Source organism: Pleurodeles waltl, chromosome 7, assembly GCF_031143425.1.
Source record: "Pleurodeles waltl isolate 20211129_DDA chromosome 7, aPleWal1.hap1.20221129, whole genome shotgun sequence".
NCBI lineage: Eukaryota > Metazoa > Chordata > Amphibia > Caudata > Salamandridae > Pleurodeles > Pleurodeles waltl.
The window spans coordinates 310,636,983-310,656,948 of NC_090446.1; the positions used below are offsets into that span (position 1 = coordinate 310,636,983).

General features: G+C 47.3%; 1 protein-coding gene across 4 annotated transcripts in view; it reads left to right on the top strand.

Moving 5' to 3' along the window:
* Positions 1-19,966, top strand: part of SGK2 (serum/glucocorticoid regulated kinase 2) — a 402,530-nt gene that overhangs the window by 210,296 nt on the left and 172,268 nt on the right. For 3 of the 4 annotated variants that reach the window (XM_069243755.1, XM_069243753.1, XM_069243752.1), the window contains exon 2: positions 2,207-2,276. Coding sequence is in view for 1 of the 4 variants with exons in the window: in XM_069243752.1 (XP_069099853.1) it covers positions 2,207-2,276 (70 nt within the window). In the remaining 3 variants the exon portion in view is untranslated. Of the gene's footprint in view, positions 1-2,206; positions 2,277-2,359; positions 2,379-19,966 lie in introns of those variants that run through there. The other variant, XM_069243754.1, reaches the window with a different exon arrangement.

A 19,966-nucleotide genomic window follows, 5' to 3' on the forward strand; every position in this document is an offset into this window, starting at 1 on the left:
GCGGGGACAGCCGGGTAAACAAGTATTTTCAGAGTCCTAGAGTTTCCACCTTTCTTAGGATAAAGAATAGCAATAATTTGTCTATTCTATAACAGCCAACAGCTAGAAAGTAAATATTAATTTGTGTAAAATTGTCAGGGTTATTTTCTGACATGGTGATAATTCCTCTGTTTTGCTCTAATAATTATTCTGAAGCAATTGAGACAACTTTTGCATATTTTCTAAATAATTGTTATGCGTTTGCTTTCTTAGGTTTGTTCAGATGGGTAACAATACCAGCTTTCACTACTTTTTTCAATATTTATAAGTGCATGGGGTTATAAATAAATTAACAATCAGACTAGCCTGTATTTTTGTTTTTACAAACCGGTGACAACTTGGGGAGTGTGTTGGCTGGCAACTTTTGCTTTACTAATGTTTGTAAAACTGCAGAAGGGGCTTTTTTCTGTGTGTTAAGGCACATTGTGCAAGAAAAAACCTCAGTCACACACCGAGATAATCCAGTGGCGGAAGTGATCTGATTCTGTGCCCCATACTGTATGCTGTGGTGGGTTAAATCTAAATGGGAATTACACACTGACAGAGCAATGGATGAACGAAGCTAGCTAAAAGCACACTTTAGTGTATTGTATAATGTTCTTAAAATCGAAAAACTATTTAACGTCAGACTCTAAATAAAGAAGAGCCAGAAAAAGGAATTAACCTGGAACGGTGAACTACTGGATGGAGATACTTCTCCCCTCCCCCCCCAAGATCTGTATTTCTTGTGTCAGCTGCTGCTCATGACAACAAAGCATACTTATTTGTGGCTTTTACTTCAGGGTTCCTCATGTCCACCCTTCAGTCACTGTTCAACAAGTGTGTACGTCTAAGAGCTATTCATGCTCAATTAAAATCCTCTTGAGCTGCTAATATAAGTAACCGGAACAGACAAGATTATGTTAGTGATCACCCTATGCTGGATTACCAGTAGTGAGCACAAAAAAGTGCATCAGGCAGGGTTGCCAGCAGAAATTTAAAAAGGCTTTGTCACTTTGGAATGCCTTTATAGGGTTAATAAATAAGAGCCATCTATGAATTAATTATGATTTGTAAAGTGTGGCTAATCACCTGACAGGTTATGTAGGCGCTTGCATATCTTGGAGAAAGCAGTGGAAACGAGGGAAATGCAAGGAGAAGGCACACTAAACATGAAGGGCGGGGAACAAGGAGAAAGCATTACAAATGAGGGGAAAGCAAGAAGGCATACAAACGTGGAGAAAGCAGTGAGAATGAAGGAAAAGCAAGGAGAAGGCACACACAATGGGGGTAGCAAGGACTAAGCAACAAGAATGAGGTAAAAGCAAGGAGAAGGAGCACAAAAAATGGGGGAAAAGCAAGGCGAACACAGTAAAAATGGGGGGAAAAGCAAGGAGAAATCAGTGAAGATGGGTGAAATGCAAGGACATGCCACACAAAAAAACAGTGGGGAGGTTAGCATGTAGAAAGCAGTAACAAAACGGAAAAAGCAAAGACAAGGCACACAAAAACAGGGGAAAAGCACGGAGAAAGCAGTGAGGAGGGAAAAGCAATGAGATGGCACTAAAAAAAAAAACAGGTAAAAAGCAAGGAGAAGAGCAAGAATGATGCCAGCAGTACAGGGAGAGCTAGACCTGGGCCATAGTGCAATGCTTGTGGCACCAAGGTAAATGTAGTAGTAGTAGTAGTAGTAGTAATAGATATGATCGGTGTCACACCATTTATCACTCATGGCTTTTAAAAATATTTTGAAAATACGATATTTCTTCAAAGATCAGTTTATAGGTTCTCAAAATACACTTATTTTCATCTTAAATACACAATTTTGAATTCTGGTATAAACTTGGTATAAATATATTATTTCAACTAAGTAAAAGCTTCTACTTTAGCAGGCTGGGCTGCACACGGGAGAGCTACTTGCCGGTGGCTGGAGAGCTAGCACACTAGCTACTCGTTGGAGAAGCCGGTTCTTTCCAGGCAGAGGGTCCCCTATGTGCGCACATAATAACTACTGTATCTCCCCTGCCTATCGCCAGTGTCCCAGGTGAAGGCCGAGGTGTTGGGTTTCAACGGAAAAAAACTGCGTGTACATTAGAAAAGGAAGGAGATCCAAGTGTGGTGCCCGCCTCGCATGAGCCTTCAGTACCTGCTGCTGCCTCCTTTCACAGGCGTCTTTTTTCTCCCTCAGAATTCCTGAAACAGCGGCTAGAGAAGCTATCGCAGAAGGTGAAGGAGTCTGGCTGCAAGCTCTGCACTTAGTAAGTATGAAAACACCACGGGCGGAAGTGATCGGAAAGTAAGGAAGGCAGTGCTTTGAAAACGTAAGCACTGTCGGAAAGCAGCTGCACTTAAAATGATAGGTAATGTAAGACATAGCCTTGCAGTTTTTAAGAGTACGGTCCATGTAAAAGTATGTTTGGTATGTTAGGCTATTGCTGCGCTCGGCATGCGTAAAAGTGGCAGATAAGAGCTCGTTCGACAGTGCTTTAAATGGGCCGGTACTGTCCGGTACGGAGTACCGGCACTTTTTTATTTTGAGAGGGAGAGTACCTGCACTTCTCAAGGAAAACGTAATACTTTTAATTGGAGAGTACCGACACTTCTCAGAATGTGGCAGGTACTCTGCTACAGAGTACCTGCCCTTCTTTTTTCCATTTCAAGCACTGCATGTAGATACCTTAGCTTGCTCAGGTTCACATAGCTTAATTCGGAAAAGAGGCATGAGCTGCCTTGTTTCCGGGACCAGCTCTATGTGATTTTGCCTCCAGACAGCAGTTCATGTAGGCTTTAATAACTGTATTTTTATGGTTTATGGTGTCATTGTACATTAAGTTGTACATTCTTTCTCAGTGTGAAATACGTCAGGAATTGGAAGGTGTGTTTTGTGTTCAAGGGCCGGCAAAGCTGAGCAGTCTGCGTCCCTGTCAGTATTTTCCCACTGTCCTAGAGAATGGCCTCGTGTGGTGGATCCGGGCCGAAGAGAGTAGTTGTGATAAGATGCACAGCTCGGTCCTTGAACATTCCTCACCAATGCATCAAGCCAGCCATGATTTAGAAAGCCAGTAAAATAGGTCAGCGGGTTAAGCGCCTGCTACTCTTATCTCTGCCTTACATGTTGGAAAGGAGTTCTAATACTATGAGGGCCAAATCACCCTTTCTCAGTTCTGAAGTGACTAAAAGTCGTCACCATTACGCTGGACGATTGCTATAACGAAGTGAGAATTCAGTGCGAAGTGTGCTCCCTATCCTTTACAAAGGATAACTTTTTGTGATGTGGCACTGATCCCTCTGGTTCTATAAATGGCACGGTGAACCCAATCTGATATTGCTAGTTCGTACGATCCTACAAACTGTTGCTCACAATTACTTTGCTGACATGGCTGAATTTGCATGATTGGGTTGTAGCCAATGAGCCACTACACTCTAATCCCAGAAAAAAAAGCTTCTCTTATTAACCACTTCTATTCATCATCTTAGCTTCTTCCTAATATTAGGTCCAGGAATCCTTGACGTTGTTGTCGCCTGAAAGTGAAGTTTGAGATTTGATTTGCAAAGCTTAAGAATCGCCCCATTTGAGCATATAAACGTATCAAGGTGAAAAGTTGGATTAAAGATCCATCTTAAAGGCAGTGGTTTTCCAGGAGTAGATAGTAATTGAAAATTGGCCTTGCGTGAGAAGTGATAACGTTGCAAATGCATGCTCAGGCTTATGAGGCCAAACTCCTTCACTCCTAGTTTCCATGATATCAGTTGAAAAAGTGCGTTTTTGGATCCAGAAAGGTACATTTTGCATCTTCGTTCCGGTTTAACCAAGAAGAATTTTCAGGGACATTTGTATGCAGAGGTTTGTTACTGACCTCAGTAGCCAGCACTGTCTGACAAGAAGTTTTTCTTAGTGATATATGGGAAATATAGACTGCACTTAATGTATTTAATGTATGTCTGTGATTGACAGTGCTTTAAATGGAAAAATAGAAGTGCAGGTACTCTGTACCAGAGTACCTGCTTGTTTCTGAGAAGTGCTGGTACTCTCCAATTAAAAGTATTACGTTTTTCTTGAGATATGCCGGTACTCTCCCTCGCAAAATAAAAAAGTGCCGGTACTCAGTACCGGCCCATTTAAAGCACTGTCTGTGAATCAAACAAGCATCATTGAGGTATATGCACATAGTGTATTCCTAAGGAGTCGATGGATGTACATTATGAACCAGAAAAGTGGAGTCCACATTTCCTTAATGAAACCCTAAATTGTGAATATTTATTTTGGAAATGGCCTTCAGTTTGTATTGAGCAGTAGAGTTTAAAAAAGCAGATGTACTCCTTATGGATGTCATTGGTTGGTGGCGCATTGTTGGTAAAGCTTGGTTGTATTGCATTTAAGTTGTGGCAGCAATGTGCTATAGTTTACTGTTATTACCGAGCGGTGTGTGCTGTTAATTTTGCATCTTGTTGCTGCTTGGGTGTGTGTGCATGGTTCTTCGATTTTCTGATCCCTTATTTCTGTTGGAGTAATATTAACTGACATGCAACCGTGAGTAGACCCAACTGAGAGAATGCTCCTAAGTGTATAAAAGTGTTTTAGAAATATATACATGTCACATTAAGAACCTTTTACAGTGACATGGCCTTGAGATTGACTTAGCCACTTCCACTACGTAGCATGTTTACGGTTATAACTCCTCTCCAAGCAGTGATGCTAAAGCCATGCCGACTTGAAGGTAAATAGTTTTTATTGTAATGTTAACTTAAGTTTGTCGAGGGAAGGCCTGATGACTCATGATAAAGGCTGTGGATGTGACAATGGTGCTCATCTTTATTAAATATTAGTGTGTGTGCACATCCATCCCACAGGCGTGGCTCTTCAACAAGCAGGTCAAATGGCCACGCTCGCACCTAGTGAAGACCGTGGTTCCTTCAGAAGTGACCCGAGTGCAATTCTTGATGCAGCAGTGGCCAGTTTATCCAGTGCACCACACTGCCTCTCAAGTGATCAAAATGCAATGGCAAGTAATATCACTCACTTGTGCCGCTGACACTGTGAACTGGCATATGTTTTGGTGCTTAGAACACAGTGCTGCTGTCAACCAGCACAGTGGTTGGCTTTATATCTACGGTGAAGTGTGATAGGCTGAGGTTCTCATCAACCGAGCCTACCCTGCTCAGTTCCTCGAGACACAAACGCACATAAGATGTAATTAAGTCCTACAATGGTTAAATAGATCTTCATTCGAAATAACCTTCCAGAATGCAGTTTTGTGGTCCTTTTCTAACTTTTGTATATAGTGCCTAGAGATTCTTTCAGGGTGTATTTGTGCTACGTAACTGAGCATGTAGATAGCACAGGTTATCAGAGCCAAGCACACACAAGAAATAGGGTGGCCAGTTTTCCACTACAAATTTGCAGGGCACTTTGCACATGTGAAGACGCATTTCATGTGCATAGACACTTTGCTTCCGCCTAGACATCAGAAGAGGTTTTTCTTATGGATACAACTACCTGTGGATTCCTCACCTAATGAATACCCCCACTGCGCCAGCACTCAACGGAAATCTTCTTCCTAGCTTCTGCACGTCGACGCGGACGTCACAATTGCCCACGCAACGCCATCTGACGTCATACGGGCAATAAGAGGTCCTCGCCGACGTCAGTTCCCTTTTTTCCGTGCCATTCGAAACGGTTATCTTCGAGGGAGCTACTGTTACTGTTCGTCAGTTACAGTGTGTTTTTTGTATCTATTTTTTCTTTGAGATTACAATGTCGCAAAGAAAGTCAGGATTCAAGCCCTGCCGTGAGTGTGGGGGCAAAATGTCAGTAACGGACCCACATTCTGACTGTTTGTGGTGTCTTAGTTCCGATCATGATGTTGGCAAGTGCGATTCTTGTCAACATATGAATCCTAAGGCCCTGAAAGAGCGCGAGGCCAAGCTTTTTCTGGCGAAGTCGAAAAAGAAGGAAAAGAGGCATCATCGAAAATCCTCGTCACCGAAGTCTCATCGGCGTCATCAGGACTCCCGGCGTCGTCGAGAATCACGGCGCCGGTCGAGTACGGAGAGGTCTCGGTCAAGGACACCATCAACTCGACGTCACAAGACTTGGGAAGTCAGTCCCACTGTCACTCCCCAGCCGTCGACGCCGTTGCCTTCTCCAGCTTCACCGACTTTGCCCGGGTCATCGGGCCAACCACCTTCAGTGTTTGAGGTTCCACAGCCTCAGATGTTTTCTCCATCTTTGCAGACGTCGAGACCGGCGTCGGTGTCGCCTTCGAACCAGGCACCCCAGTACCTGGCTTTCCCAGCCCCTGGAGCTGATAGTGTCGCATTTTTAAATGCGATGTTTTCCATCTTCCAGCAGATGGCTCCAGGTGGTGGACCGGCTGGTCCTTCGGGCCCTTTGGCCTTTAACATGGGTGCTCCGGCTCCACTTCGACCGGCACCCTTTATGCCCTTTCTCCCCCTGGGGAATGTGGGCTCAGCGCCGGTATCGGCTCCGGTGGCTCCTGAGACTTCGGCTCCGACAGCTTCGGCTCCGGCGGCTTCGGTATTTCAGCCAGTGTCGCCGTCTAGACCTCCTACGACTCCGGGGCAGTCTTTGTCCCATCCAGTTCCTCGTTGAGCGCCGAAGAGACCTATGGCGCCTGTGGACCCGTCGTCGGACGGATCCGAGGATCGGCGTCATTCTTCGATGTCCGCTGACGCCATGTCGACGCCGAGAATAGAGGAGAGGCTGCACTCGAGAAGGCTTGCTCTCCGCCTCCTTGAAGAGCAGAAGTACCAGAGACAAAACCTGGAAGAAGGAGAGATTGAGGACTCTCGTGAGGGTCTCCATGGGCTGGACACTGCTAGTGGCCTAGATACTTCCCCCGAATAGGACTTGTCATCTCCTGGGGAGTACACAGAAGAGGCGGCCACTTTTCATTCAGTTATCAGGAAGGCAGCTGGCTTCCTGGACCTCCCTTTGCCGGTGACTGAAGCCAAGCAGAATTTGTTAACAGAGGTGTTGCACCCGGCCTCTACATCGGCAGAACCGCTTTTGCCATTCAATGAGGCGCTGCTGGATCCTATAATGGAAGTCTGGAAGAAGCCAGTGTCTTCTTCGGCTGTCAATAGATCTGTGGCTAGGAGGTATCGGGTTGCACCGGCTGACCCAGGTTTTCTTACCAGGCATTCAACACCTGAAAGCTTGGTGGTCCAGGCTTCCTGCTCGGCAAGGTCTACTCCTGGGTCTTTTCCAGCTGTGCCCTCGGATAGAGACTCTAAGAAGATGGACATGGCATCCAAAAAGTTGTTCTATTCATGTAGCATGGCATTGAAGTCCACCAATGCTACATGTATTTTAGGAAGGTACATTTATGCCCTGATGGACGAAATTGCATCAACGCATACGGAGGTTCCTCAGCGGCTTTTAAGTCTGGTTTCGGACGCTCAGGCAGCTGCAACTCAGGTTATCCAATCTGGGTTGGATACAACTGACTCGGTTGCTAGGGCAATGGGCACTGCTGTGGTTACGAGGAGGCAGGCTTGGCTTCGTAACTCAGGATTTTCCTCAGATGTGCAGTCGACCCTACTGGACCTTCCTTTTGATGGGGACAAGCTCTTTGGTGCCAAGGAGGATTCGGCCTTAGAAAGGTTCAAAGAGAGCAGGGCCACGGCCAAGTCGCTGGGCTTGCAAGCCACTTCTTCTACCTCCTCCACATTTTTTAGGAGGTTTCGAGGATTTGGGCGTGGCTCCTCCTCCTCCTCCTTTCGAGGGAAATTCCAGCAACCTACCTCTGCTCTCTCCTATAGATCTTTTAGAGGAAGGGGTAGGGTCCGTGCCAGGGGAGCCACTCAGCAGCACTCTGCCTCTTCCTCTTCCTCTGGAGGGGTGCAGCAGGGGAAGCAGCCTTAGGCTTCCACCAATTCCCACTCACTCCACTCCTGTAGGGGGAGGTTACTGAATTTTCTCCACAAGTGGGAGGTCATAACTTCAGACTCCTGGATTACCAGCATTGTGATAAAAGGCTACACCCTTCCCTTTCGGGAGTTTCCACCCCCCATCCCGCCCCGCCCATCTTATTGTTCAGAAGAGCACCTCCTGTTGTTAGAACAGGAGGTTCAAGTCCTCCTTTCAAAGGGCGCGGTGGAGTTGGTTCCAGAGCAGGAAAGGGGTCAAGGTTGTTATTCGAGGTACTTCCTGATTCCCAAGAAGGATGGTCGGTTGAGACCAATCCTGGACCTAAGGATCTTGAATTGGTTCCTCAAACAGGAAAAGTTCAAGATGCTGACCCTAGCTCAGGTGCTTTTGGCGCTGAACAATGGAGATTGGATGGTGTCTGTCGACTTGCAGGATGTTTACTTTCATATCCCGATACTCAAGTCGCACAGGAAGTATCTCCGTTTTGTGGTGGGGTCGCAGCACTATCAGTTTGCGGTCCTCCCGTTTGGTCTTACTTCAGCACCTCAGGTCTTCACGAAGGTGATGTCAGTGGTTGCGGCAGAGCTCAGAAGGAAGGGGATAGCAGTATTTCCTTATCTAGATGACTGGTTGATCAAAGCCAGGTCTCCGGAGCTCGTGTTGCATCACCTGCAGTCGACAACCCAGTTGTTGTTCGACCTGGGCTTTTCGGTGAACGTGCCCAAATCTCACCTAGAGCCCTCTCAGCGCCTCCTGTTCATAGGGGCAGTACTGGATACAACATTGAATCGAGCCTTTCCTCCGCCTCAGCGGGTTTAGGACATTCAGGCGTTGGTTCCAATGTTTCAAAGTGGAGCGGTCATTCCAGTCCTCAAGGTCCTACGTCTGCTCGGTCTGTTTGCTTCTTGCATACTGTTGGTCACGCATGCTCGCTGGCACATGAGGGCTCTTCAGTGGTGCCTCCGAAGGCAGTGGTCTCAACACAAAGGGGATCTCGAAGGCTCGGTGAGAATCTCCAGAGATGCTGCCATGGATTTGAAATGGTGGATTGCGGACGGCAATCTTTCCAGAGGAAGGCCGCTCTCGCAAGCTCCGCCTGTGGCCACAGTAATAACGGATGCTTCCACTCTAGGGTGGGGAGCTCATCTGGGGGACTTGGAGATCAAGGGACTTTGGTCTCCAGTGGAACAGGTGTTTCATATCAATCTGTTGGAGTTACGGGCTGTACGTCTGGCTCTCAAGGCCTTCCTCCCATCCCTTTGCGGTCAGTCAGTTCAGGTCCTGACGGACAACACTACTGCGATGTGGTATATAAACAAACAGGGAGATGTAGGGTCGTACCTTCTCTGCAGAGAAGCTCTACGGCTATGGTCCTGGGCAAAGGACCATCAGATTTGCTTGGTAGCAAATCATCTGGCCGGAGTCTTGAACGTACGTGCGGACAGTCTCAGGCGCCATTTCTTGGCCGATCACGAGTGGCGTCTCCATCCAGATCAAGTCCGGTTAATCTTCCAGATGTGGGGGTTTCCTCGGATAGATCTGTTTGCCACCCGGGAGAACTCGCATTGCCCGTTATTCTGCAGCCTCCAGTATCCGGTACAAGGAGCTTTGGGGGATGTGTTTCAGATGACCTGGTGCATCCAGTTGCTTTACGCGTTCCCTCCCATACCCTTGATTCCTCGAGTATTGAGGAAAATTCGCCAAAACCGGGCTCAAGTATGGTATTCGGATCTTCTCCAACTCTCTCTGTGTCCCCGCTCTGTCTCCCTCTCAGGGCAGACCTCTTCTCGCAGTCGCAGGGGCAGGTTTTACACCCCCACCTCCAGAGCCTACACCTTCATGCCTGGAGATTGAACGGGGCAACCTGAGTTCCTTTTCTCTCCCGCCTGATGTAGTGGATGTTATCTTATCGGCCAGGCGACACTCCACTAAATCTATCTACGCTAATAGGTGGGCTACATTTGTGAATTGGTGTGGAGAGAGGCAAATTGATCCCTTACGTGCTCACTTGTCAGATATTTTGTCTTTTGCATTGTCTCTGGCACAGAGGGGTTGTGCAGTGGATACGGTTAAAGGATACTTATCTGCCCTGTCAGCCTTTGTTTGTCTTCCAGACCAGCCTTCTTTGTTTAAATCTCCGATAGTGCTTAGATTCTTGAAGGGCCTTATGAATAAATTCCCTCCATCTCCTTTTGTTATGCCTCAATGGGATTTGACCTTGGTTTTAACTTTCCTTAAGGGGTCCCCTTTTGAGCCTATGCATTCTTGCCCCATAAGATTATTGGTTCTTAAAACGGTTTTCCTGGATGCAATTACCTCTGCAAGGAGAGTGAGTGAGTTACAGGCTCTATCTGTAAAACCCCCTTATACATCTTTTTATGGGGATAAGGTGGTGTTGAGGACCAAGGCTGCTTTCCTTCCGAAGGTTGTTTCACCCTTTCATTTGGCCCAGACAATTACTCTGTCCACGTTTTATCCTCCACCTCATCCTTCAAAGGAAGAAGAGAGACTACACCGCTTGGACCCAAGGAGGGCGCTAAGCTTTTATATAGACAGAACAAAGGATTTCAGGCTGGAGGATCAGCTTTTCATCGGTTACGTGGGAAAGAGGAGAGGAAAGGCAGTCCACAAGAGAACACTCTCCAGGTGGGTTGTTCTTTGCATTAAAATGTGTTATTCTTTAGCAAAGAAGGAACCCCCTGATGGTATAAGAGCTCATTCCACCAGAGCTAAGTCGGCCTCTTCGGCCTTGGCTAGGGGTGTTCCTGTGGTTGACATCTGCAAGGCCGCAACTTGGTCGTCCCTTCATACTTTTGTGAAGCATTACTGCTTGGACTCTGAGATCAGAAGGGATGGCCATTTTGCACGGTCGGTGCTGCAGGATTTCTTGGTTTGACCATTCAGGCACCCACCACTGAGTGCGGTACTGCTTTGGGACTCTATTCATTAGGTGAGGAATCCACAGGTAGTTGTATCCATCAGAAGAACGAGTTACTTACCTTCGGTAACGACTTTTCTGGTGGATACATTAGCTACCTGTGGATTCCTCACGGTCCCACCTGACTCCCCGTTGCCTGTTTGGTCTGACCAAGTAATTCTTGAGTGTGCTCCTCTTGGTTTTGAGGACTTGTATATATTCTGTATATATGTTCATATGTGTATATATTGCTCATATATTTATTCATTTGTTTAAAAATAAAAAAAAAAAGATGAAAAAGGATGAATTAAATTCTTAGGATGATGTATTTATTTGGAATATCATTAAATATTGCTGTTCGTTCCTTTATCTCAATGGCATATTATTCTCAGGTACGTAAAAAATGTTGGTACTGATGTCGGCACGTCGGCGAGGACCTCTTATTGCCCGTATGACGTCAGACGGCGTCGCGTGGGCAATTGTGACATCCGCGTCGACATGCAGAAGCTAGGAAGAAGATTTCCGTCGAGTGCTGGCGCAGTGGGGGTATTCATTAGGTGAGGAATCCACAGGTAGCTAATGTATCCACCAGAAAAGTCGTTACCGAAGGTAAGTAACTCGTTCGTTGGGGACTGAGAAACTAAGTCACTTTGCACATTATTGGGATTATATTCTAAATCCCCTTCTCTTTATCAGTGCATTTAAAAAGCTATAACGTGGCTGGAGATAAGTTTGAGTCTGATTTCTAGTCATACTGTATTTGATTTCTAATTGCTTTACCTTTTCCTGGCTGAAGCCTGGCTTGCTCATTATTGCAGTTTTTCGGAGACAAATTTAGAACAAGATCAACTCATGTAGGAAAGCACCCTCTTTCTTGGCATGGTTACCCCCATTTTTTGCCTGTTTGTCAGTGTGCTTTGACTGTGTTCACTGGGATCATGCTAACCAGGACCCCAGTGATTATGCTCTTGCCCTTTAAACTTGGTTACTTGTACCATTTACACCCCACATTTTGCATACTAGTGCCCCCATGTAAGTCCCTAGTATATGGTACCCAGGGCATTGGGGTACCAGGGGATCCCCATGGTCTTCAGCATGTATTATGCCACCCATGTGGAGCCCTTGCAAAGTGTAGCTGCAAACCTGCCATTGCAGCCTGCATGAAAGGATGCATGCACCCTTTTCACTACAGACCACTGCACCAGGTCAATGTAAGTAACCCCATGACAGGTCTTCCTAGCCCATAGGGAAGGGTGCTAGTACCTGTGTGTGAGGGCACCCCTGGACTAGTAAAGGTGCCCCTACGAACTCCAGTTCCAGTGAATGCGGGGATGCCATTTTATGCGTGTACTGGACATAGGTCACTACCTATGTCCAGCTACATAATAGTAACTCCAAACCTAGGCATGTTTTGTATCACACATGTCAGAATCATACCCCAATACTGTTGCCAGTATTAGAAGTATGATTCCATGCCCTCTGGGGGTTTCTTAGAGGACTCCCAGCATAGCTTCTACCAGCCTTCTGGGGTTTTCTGGGAAGCCCAAGCTGCTGCCACCCCTCAGACTAGTTTCTGTCCTCCTGCTGCTTGAATAGCTCAAGCCCAGGAAGGCAGAACAAAGGATTTCTTGGGAGAAGGGGGTGTAACAACTTCTCCCTTTGGAAAAAGGGGTTACATGGCTTGGGAGGGGTATACTCCCCAAGTCAATATGCTTTGAAGGGCACATTTGGTGCCCTCCATGTGTAAACCCCCAGTCCCTGCTCTGGCTCGAAACTGGGCAATGGAAAGGGGTGTGACCACTCACCTGTCCATCACCACTCCAGGGGTGGTGCCCAAAGCACCTCCAGAGGGTCCCTGGGTTCTGCCATCTTGAATCCAAGGTTGGCAGGGACCTCTGAGAGCATCTGAGTGGCCAGGTCAGGCAGGTGACATCAGAGCACCCTCCTGATAGATGGTCACCTGGCTAGGTGACCATTCCCCCTTTCAGGGCTATTTAGGGTCTCTCTCTTGGGTGGGTCCTCAGATTCGGCTTGCAAGATTCCAGCAGGACTCTTCTGCACCCTTGTTCTTTGACTTCTAGCCACTGGAATTGTGACTAATCCCCCAAGAACCAACATTCTGCATCCACGGCGAAGAGTCTGCTTGCAACATTGTTTCCACAGCTCCTTCCAGCTTCTGCAACATTTCCCTGGCTGTGCATCCTCTGAGGACAGCAAGCCTTCAGTCTGGATGAGAAAGAAGAAGGAACCCCCCTTGGAGTGAAGGAGTCACTCCCTTGCATCTGCAGGCACCAACTGCAATGACAACCGGCTGCGTGGCTCTCCTCTCATCCTAAGCTGTGTGGAACCTGCATCACAGGTGGTGGTCCGGAGTAGTCCTCCTGGTCCTCTCTTCCAGCTGGCCAACTTTTGTGGAGGTAAGCCCTTGCCTTCCCACAGAGGACAGTACCCCGTGCACTGAGACTCTTGCAGTTACCAAGGCTTGTTGGTATCTCCTATAGGGGTTTTCAGGCTCCGTGTAGCCTCTGTCCCCAGCACTCCTTCCTGTGATGCAGGGGCTCCTCCGCGACTCCTGGTTCCTCTTCCAGTGGGTCTCCTGTGGGGGCTGCCTCTTCTGTGGATTCTCTGCCTTGCTGAGGACCCCCTAGGACTCCCCCAGTGGGTTGAGTCCTCCTGGACCTTGCTGGTCCCCGGCAGCTCCACTTTTGCTTCACTGAGACTTCTGCCTTTGCCAAGGCTTGTTGGTGGCTTTTTCATGCCACTGACCGACTGCAATATTCCATCTGGCATAGGACATCGACTGCATCCTCCAGGAACTCTTCACCTGCTCCAGGGCTGCATTCCTGACCATCTTCGTCCTACTGTCGACCAACTCCTGCAACCACAGCTGGGTCGGTAGTGGTTCCTGCCTCCACTGGACTCTTCTGTGACTTCTGGAATTGGTTCCCTTCTTCCATAGGTCTTCCTTTTCAGGAATCTACTGCTGGTTTCTTGCAGTCTTGTCTGGGTGTTGCTTTTTCTTCTTTTCCTTCTTTTTGGGTGGTTTGGGGGAACTCCAGTAACTTTCTCCTTTCTTCCTGGTTGCTGGGGAGCACTGTGATACTTACCTTTCATGTTCCTGGTACCACCAGCTCCCCTCTGCACACTCCACTTACCAAGGTGGGGGGTCCTGCATTCACATTCCATTTTTTTAGTACATGGTTTGGGCTCCCCCTTGGGTCAATATTGCCTATTTGCTATTGCACTGTTTTTTGTTGCTATTTATGCCTATTTCTGATTACTAGTGTACATATCTAGTGTGTTACTGATTTCCTATTGGAGGGTTGCCTCTCTAGTACATTTTGGTAATTGTGTAAAGTACCTTTATTTTTGTAACACTGAGTGTTTTCTGTCATGTGTGTAAGTGCTGTGAGACTACAGTGGTATTGCATGAGCTTTGCATTTCTCCTAGATATGGCTTGGCTTCTGATCCACAGCTACCTCTAGAGCGTCTGGCTTCTAGATCCTGCCTACACTACACTAATAGGGGATACCTGGACCTGGTATAAGGTATAAGTCCTTAGGTACCCACTGTAGGAAAGTACCATCTTGCCTGGCATGTTACCCCCATATTTCACTGTATATATGTTGTTTTAGTTGTATGTGTCACTGGGACCCTGCCAGCCAGAGCCCCAGTGCTCATAAGTGTGCCCTGTATGTGTTACCTGTGTTATGACTAACTGTCTCACTGAGGCTCTGCTATCCAGAACCTCAGTTGTTATGCTCTCTCATTTCTTTCCAAATTGTCACTAACAGGCTAGTGACCAATTTCACCAATTACATTGGCATACTGGAACACCCTTATAATTCCCTAGTATATGGTACTGAGGTACCCAGGGTATTGGGGTTCCAGGAGATCCCTATGGGCTGCAGCATTTCTTGTGCCACCCATAGGGAGCTCTGACAATTCTTACACAGGCCTGCTACTGCAGCCTGAGTGAAATAACGTCAACGTTATTTCACAGCCATTTACCACTGCACTTAAGTAACTTATAAGTCACCTATATGTCTAACCTTTACCTGGTAAAGGTTGGGTGCTAAGTTACTTAGTGTGTGGGCACCCTGGCAGCAGCCAAGGTGCTCCTACATTGTTCAGGGCAAATTCCCCGGACTTTGTGAGCGCAGGGACACCATTACACGCGTGCACTATACATATGTCACGACATATGTATAGCGTCACAATGGTAACTCCGAACATGGCCATGTAACATGTCTAAGATCATGGAATTGTCACCCCAATGCCATTCTGGCATTGGGGAGACAATTCCATGATCCCCCGAGTCTCTAGCTCAGACCCGGGTACTGCCAAACTACCTTTCCTGGGGTTTCACTGCAGCTGCTGCTGCTGCTGCCAACCCCTCAGACAGGTTTCTGCCCTCCTGGGGTCCAGCCAGGCTTGGCCCAGGAAGGCAGAACAAAGGACTTCCTCAGAGAGAGGGTGTTACACCCTCTCCCTTTGGAAAAAGGTGTTAGGGATGGGGAGGAGTAGCCTCCCCCAGCCTCTGGAAATTCTTTCATGGGCACAGATGGTGCCCATTTCTGCATAAGCCAGTCTACACCGATTCAGGGATCCCCCAGCCCTGCTCTGGCGCGAAACTGGACAAAGGAAAGGGGAGTGACCACTCCCCTGACCTGCACCTCCCCTGGGAGGTGCCCAGAGCTCCTCCAGTGTGCTCCAGACCTCTGCCATCTTGGAAACAGAGGTGCTGCTGGCACACTGGACTGCTCTGGGTGGCCAGTGCCAGCAGGTGACGTCAGAGACTCCTTCTGATAGGCTCCTTCAGGTGTTGCTAGCCTATCCTCTCTCCTAGGTAGCCAAACCTCCTTTTGTGGCTATTTAGGGTCTCTGCTTTGGGGAATTCTTTAGATAACGAATGCAAGAGCTCATCAGAGTTCCTCTGCATCTCTCTCTTCACCTTCTGCCAAGGAATCGACCGCTGACTGCTCTGGAAGTCTGCAAAACTGCAACAAAGTAGCAAAGACGACTACTGCGACCTTGTAACGCTGATCCGGCCGCCTTCTCAACTGTTTTGCTGGTGGTGCATGCTGTGGGGGTAGTCTGCCTCCTCTCTGCACTAGAAGCTCCGAAGAAATCTCCCGTGGGTCGACGGAATCGTCCCCCTGCAACCGCAGGCACCAAAGAACTGCATCACCGGTCCTCTGGGTCTCCTCTCAGCACGACAAGCGAGGTCCCTTGAACTCAGCAACTCTGTCCAAGTGACTCCCACAGTCCAGTGACTCTTCAGTCCAAGTTTGGTGGAGGTAAGTCCTTGCCTCCCCACGCTAGACTGCATTGCTGGGAACCGCGTGTTTTGCAGCTGCTCCGGCTCCTGTGCACTCTTCCAGGATTTCCTTTGTGCACAGCCAAGCCTGGGTCCCCGGCACTCTAACCTGCAGTGCACGACCTCCTGAGTTGTCCTCCGGCGTCGTGGGACCCTCCTTTGTGACTTCGGGTGAGCTCCGGTTCACTCCACTTTGTAGTGCCTGTTCCGGCCCTTCTGCGGGTGCTGCTTGCTTCTGAGTGGGCTCTTTGTCTTGCTGGACGCCCCCTCTGTCTCCTCACGCAATTGGCAACATCCTGGTCCCTCCTGGGCCACAGCAGCATCCAAAAACCCTAACCGCGACCCTTGCAGCTAGCAAGGCTTGTTTGCGGTCTTTCTGCACGGAAACACCTCTGCACGACTCTTCACGACGTAGGATATCCATCCTCCAAAGGGGAAGTTTCTAGCCCTTATCGTTCTTGCAGAATCCACAGCTTCTACCATCCGGTGGCAGCTTCTTTGCACCCACAGCTGGCATTTCCTGGGCATCTGCCCACTCCCGACTTGATCGTGACTCTTGGACTTGGTCCCCTTGTTCCACAGGTACTCTCGTCAGGAAATCCATTGTTGTTGCATTGCTGGTGTTGGTCTTCCTTGCAGAATTCCCCTATCACGACTTCTGTACTCTTTGGGGAACTTAGGTGCACTTTGCACCCACTTTTCAGGGTCTTGGGGTGGGCTATTTTTCTAACCCTCACTGTTTTCTTACAGACCCAGCGACCCTCTACAAGGTCACATAGGTTTGGGGTCCATTCGTGGTTCGCATTCCACTTCTAGAGTATATGGTTTGTGTTGCCCCTATCCCTATGTGCCCCCATTGCATTCTATTGTGACTATACATTGTTTGCACTGTTTTCTATTGCTATTACTGCATATTTTGGTATTGTGTACATATATCTTGTGTATATTTGCTATCCTCATACTGAGGGTACTCACTGAGATACTTTGGCATATTGTCATATAATAAAGTACCTTTATTTTTAGTATATCTGTGTATTGTGTTTTCTTATGATATTGTGCATATGACACTAGTGATACTGTAGGAGCTTCACTCGTCTCCTAGTTCAGCCTAAGCTGCTCTGCTAAGCTACCTTTTCTATCAGCCTGAGCTGCTAGACACCCCTCTACACTAATAAGGGATACCTGGGCCTGGTGCAAGGTGTAAGTACCCCTTGGTACGGTACTCACTACAAGCCAGTCCAGCCTCCTACACCCACCACACACCAGGCCAGCTTCACACAACTCAGCTATACAACTGGAATGAAATAATCTTTAGATGTAAAATACCAATGGCAATTACCAGTATTTACCGCTCATACTGCACAGTAAACCCCTACTGCCACAGGACCTTGACCAGTGGGTACATTTATTCAACAGAACTAGGGTACTTGATAGCTATTCTCCACTTTACCACTCTGTCTACATATGCTGGAAATAAATGCTGTGTTCTAAATCTTGGCATGGCATACAACCCTGTGCATTTCCCTGGGAAGGGCAGCCCCTTGGCCTTGACATCAGAATCACAGGCACCCCAGTTCCATTCTGTTCAACTGTTTAAAAATGTAGAACAATGAGACATCATTTTTAATGAGCGTCTTTTAATGGCTCCCTGTAAGCACCAGAAGAACCGTAACTGGAGCCCCTGTCTCCAGCTGCTTTGGCAACGCACTCTACATAGGAATTACCACGCACCTCTTGAAAAGACTGCAGACCATACACAACTCAGCAGCCAGGCTCATTCTTGACCTCCACAAATGGACCCACATCACCCCACACCTCAAAAGCCTCCACTGGTGCCCAGTTCAGAAGAGATTCAATTGAAGATGCTGACCTAGACAGCCCTACACAATCCAGGCCCACATACATCAACTACCACTTGAGCTTTCACCAACCCTCCAGACACCTGTGCCGCCCTCTCTCGCACACACAGCCCTGTATCTGCCAAAGCAACAGTGGAGGATGTTTTTTCACCTACCTCACTGTGAAGTCCTGGAAAGGCCTCCCCTCGCCTCCTCTTCTTGAATTCAGGAAGGGACTCTAGACCTGGCTTTCAGTTGATCCCACAGGAAGCTGCAAGGATCTCAGCACCTGGATACCCTCGGCATGACTAACAGTACCTTAAAAATCCTGTTTAATGTTGATGATAATCCTGGTTTTTCATTTGTTCAACTTGTGCGCTCTTGGGCAATCACTTTTATAATGTATTCCTTTGCCCCCTTTTTGAAAAGAGTAGAAGTATTTACAATTTCTGCAAAAGTATTTGGTTAAAAAAAACATCTCCTGGCTATTACCTGGGGAGAGATGTGGCACATTTTATGGTATATTGACAAAAATGCTACATAGGTGTCAATTTATAGCCTTTGCAGCAAGAATAGGCTGCAGTCTTGGATCTTCTACTTTAATATACTCTCCTTGTCCTCTGTCAGGACCACTGGAATTGTGTCCACATTAGGTGGTAGGGTTGACTAAATTATGCAGCAGCAAAAGGCAGTTTATGTAGTCTAATGCAGCATATTTTGAGATGGCAGTACTTCATTATTTTTTCGTTTTTAGACCTTAACTCTACATGGACAAAAGTTTCAATTCATTAGTACCAGTTTCATATCCAAAATCATCAATAAGCTCATTAAAGATTACCAACATTTGTGAAAGGCTATCCCCTGCACTTCCACACAAGTTGTTTGATCCATTTGAGCTGGAAACAAAATGTTTCATAACATCTGCAGTTATGTGGCAAATGCCTTAACATGCAGAAAACTGCAGTAGCAGAATCTTCATAATTCTAGTGGCCCTGACACATTTTTTGCCAATTGTACAGCACTTTCAAACAGGCATATGGAAGAAGTAAACACAAAGGGCATACTCCTAAGACCACCCCTAGCATGTTTTTCATTCACACATTCAGTGCTGTTTATTGGCAGATGACTAGATGTGCATCTCACCAGATGAACATGCTCCTAAACCTGCAATGCCCATAACCCTTCTGTGCTGCAGCCACCAATAGGAACATCCTTCACACATCATTACGAACAGAAAGAGTGAGAACTGCTTGTCCTTTCACAGGCTTAAAATTGTCTGAGAAGCATAATGCGGGACAGGGGGCATCCCCCAGTGCATCTATATGGGCAGTAGGACAAAAGCAATGATTGCAGGACAAACCTCCAAAATGAAGGAAGGATGGCCACCCCAACACTAGGATATAAATGTCTTCCTTACCAGGGCATTAGAAGTAGGGTGGTGGGGTTACTACGCCACCCAAGAAAACATTACAGGAGTGCAGAAGGAGGTCGAGCAATAAAGATGTTTACATTCTGTTAAGTTGAGCGTAAGCGTACCACCTTTTGTATACTTTAAAGTATACTTCTTCTGTGAGATTCCAGCTATTTCATTTGTTAGATACAGTGTCATTTAAAACTCCTTGCATGCTAGTGGTCAATTTTGACTCTTTGTCCCTCCTTCTGTGTGGGAACAGGGGCCAAATATTGTTTAATTACACTTTGTCCTGTTTATCTGGTCTGTAGGAGACTTTTTTTTGTACTTTGTTTCCTGCTCCTGTCCACGGAAGTTTCCCATTTCAATTGCAGAGCATTCTTCCTCTGAGCTTAGCTGTAAACAAGGCTATAAATCAGGCTGTTCTCTTGGCCACATTTGGACTTTGTGGGCTCTCTGCACCCCCTTTCAGCTGCCTGGCTCCCTCCCTTCCTTGGTTTGGATTTTCTTTACCAAGTGTGCCTGCCTGTGTGCTGAGAGCAAGGGCGGAGGATCGCTTGTAACTGC